Genomic DNA, 11,681 nt, shown 5'->3' on the forward strand with positions numbered 1-11,681 from the left:
ATGAGAATATGTGCAAGGGTGCCAGAATTTGAATTCTGAACCCATGAACACAGTGTTGAATGAAGTATATGTAATGACAACTAGAGATCAAATTTTTCTGGGCTACGTATATTCTACGTGAATGAACAGAGTTGCCTCGGCATAGGTGTCTCGGTTATAGTAAACAAAAATAAATACAGTAAACATGCTTTCATATTTTGGTGTCACTGACTTTAGAGATTATCATTAAAGTGAGGACAGCATCACTTAGTTTTCAAACAAGAAAACCATTTCACTGATCTTCACTTCTAAAAAGGTAAAGGTGTCAATTTTTTCTGTGTTGGACAATGTATGAAATGTGTTTTGTTGAGTTAACTGACAATCTTTTCTATGTAAGCCACAAGCTGATGCTTGTCCACAGAGACTAGGACAAGTTTACATTTTGTGACATGTACAGATTTATGCTTCTTTAAATTCTGAGCTAATTGGCATCTTTTGTATCAGACAAATAGTGCATCTAGGACTGAAGACATTACAACACACAGAGAATGGGACGAAGTACAAAAAATTGGCAAGAGCCAATGATTGCTGAGTCATTAATATGTAATACAGGAAATTATACTTGTAACAATATTCTGAAAAGCAAAGTTGCCACTCACCATATAGCGGAGATGCTGAGTTGCAGATAGACTGCCACAAATACAGCTTTTGACAAGTAAGGCTTTGTCAAAATTAGATATCAAACACACACATACACACTCACACAAACATAACTCACACAAACATGACTGCAGTCTCAGGCAACTGAGGCCACACTGCAAGCAGCAGCACCAGTGCACGATGGGAGTGACGACTGGATGGAGGTAAGGAGGAGGCTGGAGTGGGGAGGGGGGATTGTGTGGTAGGGGTGGGGGACAGTGACGTGCTGTTAGGGAACACACAGGGACGAGGTGGAAATAGGGTAGGGCAGCCACGTGCAATCAGGAGGTTAGGGAGGGCAGCAGAAAGGTGGAGAAAAAGTGGGGGAGGATAGCAGAAAAGGAGAGAAGTAAAAAAGACTCAATGCGATGGAGGAATGAGGTCTGAGTAGTGCTGGAATGGGAACAGAGAAGGGGCTGGATGGCAGAGGACAATGACTAACGAAGGTTGAGGCCAGGAGGGTTATGGGAACATAGGATATATAGCACGGAAAGTTCCCACCTATGCAATTCAGAAAAGCTGGTGTTGGTGGTAAGGATCCATATGGCACAGGCTGTGAAGCAGTCACTGAAATGAAGGATGTCATGTTTGGCAGCACACTCAGCAACAGTGTGGTCCACTTGCGTCTATGTGAGTCTGTATGTGTGTGTTGTCTAATGTTGACAACGGCCTTACTGGCTGAATGCTACATTTGTGACAGTCTTTTTGTTGTGCCTATCTGCGACTCAGCATCTCCACTATATGATGAGTGACAACTTTCCTTTTCACAACATCGTTACTTTCCACCCTGGATTTTCCATTGTTTGAAATTATACTCATATCACTTTTCCATTAGGCACACCCAAAATTATTTCAAAGCCCATGGAAGATTCTCCTCCAAACTTATGAATTGCTATATTCCTGACAATAAGTTCTATGTCCATCTGCAAAGCTAAGTACTTCAATCATACATATTTCCTTTATAGACATTTTAGATAGCAATGGCCTTGCCAAGTGGTGACACCAGTTCCCATCAGATCATCAAAGTTAGGTGATCTGGGGCTTGATTAGTACCTGAATGGGTGACAGTAAGGTCTGCCGAGTGCTGTTTGAAAGCATGGTGTACTCAGCCCTTTTGAGGCCACCTGGGGAGCTGCTTGACTGAGAAGCAGCAGCACCAGTTAGAAAAACTGACAATGGCCAGAAGAGCAGTGTACTGACCACATTCAATGACACATATTGGCTGGGGCTGACACAGTGGTCCAGGTACTGTTGGGGCTTCTGAGGCCTGTTCAGAAGTAGTTTAATTTTTAATTTTAGATATTTTGGATACCACATTAAATATTACGAGAACAAGAAATCCAGTTCATTACTTCTGAAAGTGCCAAAGAGAAACTGGAGCTCTCTGAAACTAGACTGGGTGTCCTAAGAAATATAGTTTCATTCCAGACAGGTTATTATATTTCAACTTAGAATATGTCTGGGAATTTTTTATGCTACAGACAGATGTTTGCAATAACATGTGGCAGTTCTGAAGATCAATTCAGCTGACTTTTGTAGACAGATACAACACACATATTTGTCCAATAGCAGCAAAAAGTATTACATTCTGTATCAAACTATAGTTAAGAGTGGAACTAATTCATTTGGGTTTTTGGTTTAAAATATCATGAGGTATCTATGGGACCAATGTGTCCCATAAGTAAGAAAGCAAGGAAACAGTGGGTTTCTCCTAAAAATAGAAGCACCAGAGAGGATGTACGATAGACAGCAGAAAAATAAAATCAACAATAAGTTCTATAGATTAAAAATTAACACTGCTGAAATAACAGAAAATTTGTTTCTGTTTCCAATAGATAAGTATGAAACAGTAAAAATAATAAAACTTTCAAAAGCCAAGAGTACCAATAGTATTTCTAATGTAATTAAAAAATTATACACTGAAGCACCAGAGAAATTGGTATAGGCATGCGTCTTCAAACACAGAGATACATAAACAGGCAGAATACAGCGCTGCGGTTGGCAACACCTATATAAGACAACAAGTGCTGGCACAGTTGTTAAATCGGTTACAGCTGCTACAATGGCCGATTATCAAGATTTAGTGAGTTTCAGCATGGCGTTACAGTTTGCGCACAAATGTTGGGACACAGCATCTCCAACGTAGCAATGAAGTGGGGATTTTCATGTATCACCATTTCACAAGTGTACCGTGAATATCATGAATCTAGTAAAACATCAAATCTCCAACATCACTGTGGCCAGAAAAAGATCCTGCAAGAATGGGACCAATGATGACTGAAGAGAACTGTTCAGTGTGACAGAAGTGCAACCCTTCCACAAAGTGCTGCAGGTTTCAATGCTGGGCCACCAACAAGTGTCAGCCTGTGAACCACCTAATGAAACATATTCGATATCGGCTTTTGGAACCGAAGACCCACTCGTGTACCCTTGATTACTGCACGACACAAAGGTTTGCTCCTCACCTGGGCCCATCAACACTGACATTGGACTGTTGATGATTGGGAACATGTTGCCTGGTCAGACGAGTCTCATTTCAACTTGTATTGAGCGGATGGACGTGTACGGGTATGGAGACAACCTCATGAATACATGGACTCTGCATGTCAGCAGGGGACTGTTCAAGCTTGTGGAGGATCTGTAATGGTGTGGGACATGTGCAGTTGAAATGATATGGGACCCCTGATACTTCTAAATGACTCTGTGAGGTGACACATGCATAAGCATCCTGTATGATCACCTGCATCCATTAATGTCCATTGTGCATTCCGATTGACTTGGGCAGTTCCAGCAGGACAGTGCGACACCCCAAAAGTCCAGAATTGCTACAGAGTGCCTTCAGGAAGACTCTTCCGAGTCTGAACACTTCTGCTGACCACCAAACTCCCCAGACATGAACATTATTGAGCTTATCTGGGGTGCTTACGACATGCTGTTCAGAAGAGATCTCCACCCCTTATACTCTCATAGATTTGTGGACAGCCCTGCATGATTAATGGTGTCAGTTCCCTCCAGTACTAGTTCAGAGATTGGTCAAGTGTATGCCATGTCATGTTGTAGCACTTCTGCATGCTCACGGGGACCCTATGCGATACTAGGCAGGTGTACCAATTTCTTTGGCTCTTCAGTGTAAATGTTATACAGTAGGACCATTTACTTTATTAATAAAAGTAACTCTGGAAGAAGATATTTTTCCTGAATGCTTAAAAAGAGTAAAGTAAGTTAATTATAGAAGGAAGGTAACAAAACAGACACCTTAAATTACAGTTCCATACTGGCTCCAGCTGCCAGAGACTGTGGACGTGTGTGTGTGGGTTGCATTTTTGTGTGTGTGTGTGTGTGTGTGTGTGTGTGTAAGTTGTCTATTTTTGACAAAGACCTTGCTGGTGAAAAGCTAACTTTCCAACAGTCTTTTTGGTGTGCCTTTCTGTTGTCTATTTTTGACAAAGACCTTGCTGGTGAAAAGCTAACTTTCCAACAGTCTTTTTGGTGTGCCTTTCTGTGATTCAGAATCTTCACTATATGGTGAGTAGCAACTATCCTTTTTATTATATTGTTTAATTCCATAACTAGAACTTCTGTCTTGTCAAAAATATTGAAAATAATAATAAAAAACCGTTTACTTAAGCTAATAGGCATACAGAACAGCCTAAGTGAGGCAAAGTATGGTTTTAGGAAACATGTGTCATCTAAGACAGCAGTTGCTAACTTTGTATCAATCATTTCAAAGAGTTAGATAAAAAAGTGAAAGTTTGTGGTTTGTTTCTTGACTTTTCTAAAGCTCTTGATTGTGTACGTCATGAGACATGTGTGTAGTAACTTTACCATTATGGTGTAAGAGAAAAGTAAGCCAATCCTGTATAATTTTTTGTGAAACATAGATTACAATGTCCTGAAACTAAATATTGTACATCAGCAGAGAAGGGGGAAGAAGGTTGCTGCATCTGGCTTACGACGACAATGGACACGAGGTTGAATGGTCAGGACTTTTGAGTGGGCATCTAAGGCTGCCATTAAATGACAGAATGAAAATTATGTAAAATAAATATATTTTGGTGTACAGAATACAAAGTGCGTGCTTAGAGTGGTTTAGGCCAGTTTAGGATGATAAGTGGGCAACGGAAGGGGAAACAGTTTATGTTAAGTTATGCTGGCAGCCTGTCATGGAACGCAGAGCCAAGAAAAACTTCTGTTCTGCCTGAGGTCTGGATCACAAAAGAGCAAAGCAACTGTCTTCTGCACTGCAGAATCCTCCAGCATCCACACACGTGACATGTATCCCACACACGCTATTGCCTAAAACCGATGGCGTGAATTTGCTAGCAGTTTCAGAGGGCGCAAGGTGTCTCTAGTCAGCAGCTTTAACTAAAGAGAACTGCCTTGGTTCTGAAACGTAGACAGCTTGTGTCATGCAGACACAACCGAAGTTGCTCTGGGAGAAAACTTGCAAAGATTTGACCGAGGTATTTGAAATAATTTTTTTAAACCAGTTCTCTAAATAATTCTCGCCTGGCTGCAACCCTGTGCAATATAAAATCCAATACCTGTCTTAGACCTCTTGAAGTAGATAACATAGTTCAGTATCTGGACCATTTATTTTTGTCTGGTACATAAAAGACCTAAATGTTGTTGGAGGAGTTATGCTGACTATACTTGTCTTATTACTTGCTGTTACATCATTAATGAACTTCAAACACAACTCTCTCTGAGCATTGAAAAGGCAAATAAATATTTCTATAGCAACAATATGTTTATAAATGGAAGCAAAACAATGTAATTGCAGGTACATGCCACCAGAGTAGTTCACACTGATAGCTTTAGACTTTATGTTGGAAATTCAGACCAAAAGATACAGATTCCTGGATGTGGTACAAGACAGATACATGACTTGGAAAAATCACACATATAATATTTAAGAGACTTGCTGAGGATAGATTAGCATGCAGAGCTGCATCAGATCAGCCTTCAGACTGAAGACCACAACAACGATAAGATTTACTCAAACTTAGGCTGTAACACACTATTCATTATGAGGAAAATGCCTAGCACTATAAATGAAGACATTTTATTAAAAATGTACTAAGGCCTCATATACCCATATTTAGCTTACTGCATTCTGGTCTGCTGTTGTACTATAAATGTGCATATACCATGGTTATTACAGCTTCAAATGAAAGCCACAAGATGTAGCACGAAAATATTTTCTAGTAATTCTCGTAGAAACAAATTTAAAGTTCCCAAGATATTAACAATCCCAGCATTTCTGATACAGGGTGCTAAAAAAAAAAGTGTTCCATATCCTGAGAAACAGAAGAAAGTCCAGTGAACATGGTTCCTAAAATGCATACCTTAAGAGCTATGAGTACCTTTTCAGCTTCACTACTGTGAAATACATCTCTTCTACTGCAAGCTCTTTGCTATTACAAACAACCTGTAGAATGCAGTAAAGTAATGAGAACATATTCTGTTACTGTGAAATGGCATAGCTTCTAATGTAATCTGTTTGCTATTATAAATGACCTGCGCTTCTGAGTCATCGCTAGAGGAGATGCTCAATATGGTGTACATTCATAGTAAGCCACACTTCTGGAAGATGTCTTAAGTAATCATGCACCCTCCGGAAAACTCCATGCTGGTCACAGAGGTGGTGGCACCCATTGCTAACACATTCCTCTAGTGTCTGAAGTCAGTAACGGAGCTTGCATACATCAAAGATTTCATGTGTCCCCACAAACAAACACTCAAGGGATTATGGTTGGAGAAACAAGCTGACCAATGTACTGGACATCCCTAGGCAATCCATCGCCCACTGAATTTTTGTATGAGGTGTTCTGAGATATTTTAGAGAAAATGGGCTCATGTTCCACATGCATTAACTGCATCTCCAGCCACTGCTAAAAAGGTACCACCTCTGGTAGTACAGGTAACTTACTCGATAGGAAGTGAAGATATCTTGCACCAGTCAACCTGTTTGGCAATTTGTAGTGTGCTATTTGGCTATCAGCAATAATTCTTGCCCATATATTAATTGAAAATCGGTACTGATTCAAGTGAATTTCAGTATCAATGTATCAGCCAGTATCATTGACGGTCATCTTACTGCGTCGTACATTCTTCTGTAGCACTAACAGGTCCCTTATATCTGACATTCCTATTGAAGGTGCTCATGGAGTTATTGGAAGATTTGCCACAATCATTCCATCAGCAAATGATGTTCCAACATGAGGGCACATGTGCACATTTTGCACCTGGCATTCTTGAACATCTGAAGTAAATGTACAGTGAAAGGTGGATAGCTTGAGCTGGACCAACTCCCTGTCCATCATGATTGTCAGATTTGACTCTCAATTTTTTTCTTATGGGGCAGTATGAAGAGTTGTGTATAAGACTCCTGTATAGTTGGAATTTGATCTCCTTGCACGAGTTCTGGCAGGAATAGAAATTATTTGGCACACAACAGAGTTTGTGGACCTTGGTTATGTAAGCACGCACCACCGATACACCTTGCAACATGAACAGCGTGGTCACCAGGTGGATCAGCTGCTGTAAAGCACACAGGTCTCCACCATGAATATGGTAATTTGAAAGTGATCTTGTCATCAAACTTATTTTATTTCTGGACATAGTCACTTATCAAAACTTTAACCACTAAGCCTCTTCTACAATCACTAGAAGCCTGTGGTAGAAATTGTGAAACAGCCTGTATATGCAGATATTTTTCTTTGTACAACTATAATTTTCTTTACATAATTTATAAGCAATTACACATTCTATAATGTATTCCCTGGCTTGTATCACACTATTGTCGGAATGTTCAATGGTCATATAAACAAATAAAAAGAAGCAGGAACATTTGGAAGACTAATTTAACTTTCTTTTAACACTAATTTTTGTACCACTGACGGCCTCAAAATATGACTGAACAGTGTTCAAATTTTATGAGAAGCCTTGAGATAGGATTTGTTTATGGTAGTGCCTCCAACTTCCAGAACTGCTCTTCTGATCATCAAAATTGTTTTGACTGTAATTTTCAGACCTTTGGCACTTAATTTTGTAGCTACTGAGTAACAGGTGCTGTTTTTTAACAAACATACCACATTTTTTGTGTACTACAGTGAGAGGATGGGCAGCTCTCTACCACATGCACTTTTTTAAGGTTACAATACTACAAATTTCTGGGCAAAATAATGATAATGAAATGAGTAAAGGTAGCCATTTACCAAACTGTGGAGACAGCGAGTGGTGAACAAGCTCATAAATTAGATCCGTAACACAGATTGCAAACATTAGTTCATCTGAGCACAGAGACACACACGTTGTATACCTGAATTAGAAAGAAAGTTCATAAACTGGGATACCATGATCCATCACTTGTTTATGCGCTCATCTACCACACACTGCCTCCATAATTGCAATAGGGAGATACTGTAGTTAACTATCGCTTCATCCTTACACCATGCAGATATCTCTCAAAATGTCGCAGCCTAAGCTTGATTAATATCATAAACTTTTGATCTTTACATTTATGATAGCAGACATCACGTTAACCTCTATATTTAGTAAGAACGTGGTCTCTACATAATATACGTTGTATCACAGACGGTAAACTTACGTATATAACATAATTTGCTATACTACGACTACTAATCTGACATGTCATATCACCTGGATCATTTGGGCGATAATTTTGTTTTCATCATTTTCCTCCAAGACGAAAACCATGGGAAAGGTCCCAACAGTAAAGAGAGTAGTACTGCACGTAATTTCAAACATTTCGGTGTCACTATTACAAAATGTTGATACAGTGTCAGCTGTCATGCATTATCATCCTCTTATCCATACACTGCACCTCATTCTCCCGCGCTCAAAACATAACATAGACAACAACAATACAGAGAACTTCAGCAATGCGAAGACACATCACAACGTCGCATCGTAATCGTTCTTCCTTATATATCGAACTTATATATCGAAAACTTGTACAGGTAACCCTCACCACAGCTCGAACAGCTAACTAGCATACACCCCGTTTACATGGGGCTCCCAGAACCGGATTTCGTAAACCATTTTCCCAATTCTGGGTGGTCATGTAAGCACTCGAAATCGATTCTGTAAATCCGCTTATGGTTGCCGGTTTGCCAATTCCACAATCGGTTTTCGCTCCCATGTAAAAGCAAGCGGTTTTGAAACGTGCTTGGGCTGTCAAGTTTCGTCTTGTTTTTAAAAATTTTCGGCTAATATGGAAGGAGTGGCCTTCTGTACAGTGAAGGATAAGTAGAACTATTAGACTGAAGCTGTTCATACCTCTTCTAATTAAAGAGAAATAGCGATCGTGCTGATTAAATCATGAACTATAACAGCGTTTTCCAGGCGACATGTAAAAACGACAGCGAAAAACGGTTTTCGAAATTCTGTTTCCGTCTGTAGGAAGATGTGTCGCGCGATAACGTTGTTCTGCACAACTAGCCTGTGGACAAACAGTACTGGTGTAATTATCAGACACGTTAAATGCCATTTAACTTACTGGTCTCATGTAGCTTCTCCTACCATATACCCAGCAACTTCATCAACTAAAGCAACAGCAAAATATTCTCATTTAGTGAAATTTATTCGACAGCACAGGTTTCGACTCGTTTGCATGTATACGTGATTAGAGAGCGCTATATCAAAATAAAATGACTTTTTCTTCATCTGTGTAAGTGAATCAGTACTTAAGCGGCAGAAATGTTCTTAAATCTTATGAAATGAATCTAAATACAGGCTTCAGCTATTCCTTTTAATACCGATTACAGTTAAATGAACACAGCATTTGTGGAAACGCAAAGTATTTCAGCAGCATTATAGTGTGGAATATGAACTTACTGTACTTCAAATTACTGCAAAATTGTCTGTATATTAAAGGGATTTTGATTTCGTGACATATCATCGGGCACCCACCACATTACCCATACACTTCCACCGAAGTGAGTTTTCACTGCTCATTATGTCATACCCGGTACATAAATTTTGCACTTGTGCACTTTTGACACCCCTCTCAGTTTGGTGCCCCAACTGGCCACTTGTGTCGCATGAACCTTAAACCAGTTCTGCTTCTCTCGAAGGTTTCAGGCGCTGCCATCGCGTCCATGTAACGAGAACACCGTCACAGCCCCAGACGTCAACGGTTTCTACTCCTCGTGATGATAGCAGAGGCAGTGTCGAAACCTCAAGTACTTTATTCAAAGTGATGCGGCTTATAAACAGAGAAGATTATATTCTGAACTCAAGAATATTCAGTCAGGTCCTGTGAGCATTTACTGTATGCCATTCCATTCAGTTGATTCCTGCTACGTGCAAGATGGTGCTACAATGGATGTTTGGGGAGGGATTTGGGGGCATACTGGTGGATTACCAATTTGATGGGTCGAGCCACCATTGTAATGTTGACTGTATGAATGAATGATAGGTTGGAATATCATATTGTAGCACAGTACGACCTTCTAATGTCCTTGGTAGTGAAGAGATGTGTCTGACATTTGTCTGTGGATGACACTTACCCAGAAGAGAGCATACAGTGTATAGAAACTACATTATCCTGCTTGCGACTGGAGACATGGCACACTCTACTGGACTAAGAATGCAGGTACTGTCAATTCATAGTGTCCAGCGGGTACAATATTTCAGTATATAACCCGAGGATGGTGACACGTGTGAGTGCCGAAAGTTTGTGTCTACTGGACACTGTAAACTGACAATACACCTGTGAATTGTTTGATTATCTAGTAAACTGGGAGAAATGGGGAATTACATGGTCAGCATTGATTACCGATAAATGTCTTGTTTTATACCATGAAACATCATCAAACTTTGGGTTTTCTCGTCTGTTTATTTTTTAATTTTGTAATGGGAATGTGACTATTTGCATGGATATTTACAAGAATTTCTGTGTCGGTGCTAGCGATGTAAGCAAAAAAAAAAAAAAGGACCCAGTCAAAATTTTCCTTTTCTTTCCACATTCCTTCCACTTGAATCCAGAATCCCAAAATAATGTATAGTCTTCCTAATGTATCAGCAGATCATGGAAACTCGTTACTTCTCATTATTACTATGAAGAGCATTGGCACATTAGAAGCTCTGTACTTGACTCACAAGGAAGCGTCACAACAATTGTATTTTTGTAATTTCTTATTTATTTATGATACATGAAGTTCAAAACTCAAATTTCAGTTTCCCAAAGCAGTTCAATGCAACCCTGAAAATTCTTGAGAGTGTTGACACTGAAGTTTACTATCCATCTTTAATAGACGAGAATAAGATACGATTTCTGACAAACAGTGTGGTTCTCTGGCAGAGTGCTCAAATGCCATTTGAGAAGCCTAGTATATATTCCCCGTGGATTCAAATTTTTAAATAAACTTGCCTTTTCGATGAGCATTTCTTTGAATATGTTAAGAAAAAGTCGGTAGTATTGGAAACTGTTTTTTAATATAAAAATCGTCAAATATGTGCTAATTAAAACATCTAATTGTCATTTCTATGAAAAATGCACATCATCTTATTTCTAAATACTTAAGTAAAGCAAAAGAGGCATCAACTTGAAGACTATTTTGAACAGCCTAGTGCTTTACTACACATCCCCATGTTTGAGGTGGTATGCATTGCCCTTCTCTGAACTTTAAACTTACTTACCCAGCCAGTTATAGGCGGACCTACAGTTTTACATACCTTGCAAACCATAGTAAATCTCTACGATTTTCACACCAACAGACATTGCCAGAGGTGAAAGTAGTGATAAGTGACATAAAAATCCTAGGATTTTGTTATTTCAGGTGAAATTATACTATTTTTAGTCAGTGCTTCATTTTATTTCATTAGCTTTTGAACTACTTTTTATGATTTCCATAGGCTTCCATCGCTACGAACTGCCTTCTCTTTCTTGCGGTCTTAATAGATCGCAGAGGCACAAGAAATAGTCTCTGAATTAAGTGCTGTTCTTTGCCAAAGCAAACCAACAACGAAACAAA

The 11,681-nt window shown here is 39.4% G+C and overlaps 1 protein-coding gene across 6 annotated transcripts in view; it reads right to left on the reverse strand.

Moving 5' to 3' along the window:
- The window catches only part of LOC124601711 (telomeric repeat-binding factor 2-interacting protein 1-like), a 200,141-nt gene extending 191,578 nt beyond the window's left edge, over positions 1-8,563 (reverse strand). For all 6 annotated transcript variants that reach the window (XR_006978582.1, XM_047136269.1, XM_047136266.1 and 3 more), the window contains exon 1: positions 8,344-8,563. Coding sequence is in view for 4 of the 6 variants with exons in the window: in XM_047136266.1 (XP_046992222.1) it covers positions 8,344-8,496 (153 nt within the window). In the remaining 2 variants the exon portion in view is untranslated. The remainder of the gene's footprint in view (positions 1-8,343) is intronic.
- Between the last annotated feature and the right edge of the window lie 3,118 nt (positions 8,564-11,681).

Source organism: Schistocerca americana, chromosome 1, assembly GCF_021461395.2.
Source record: "Schistocerca americana isolate TAMUIC-IGC-003095 chromosome 1, iqSchAmer2.1, whole genome shotgun sequence".
NCBI lineage: Eukaryota > Metazoa > Arthropoda > Insecta > Orthoptera > Acrididae > Schistocerca > Schistocerca americana.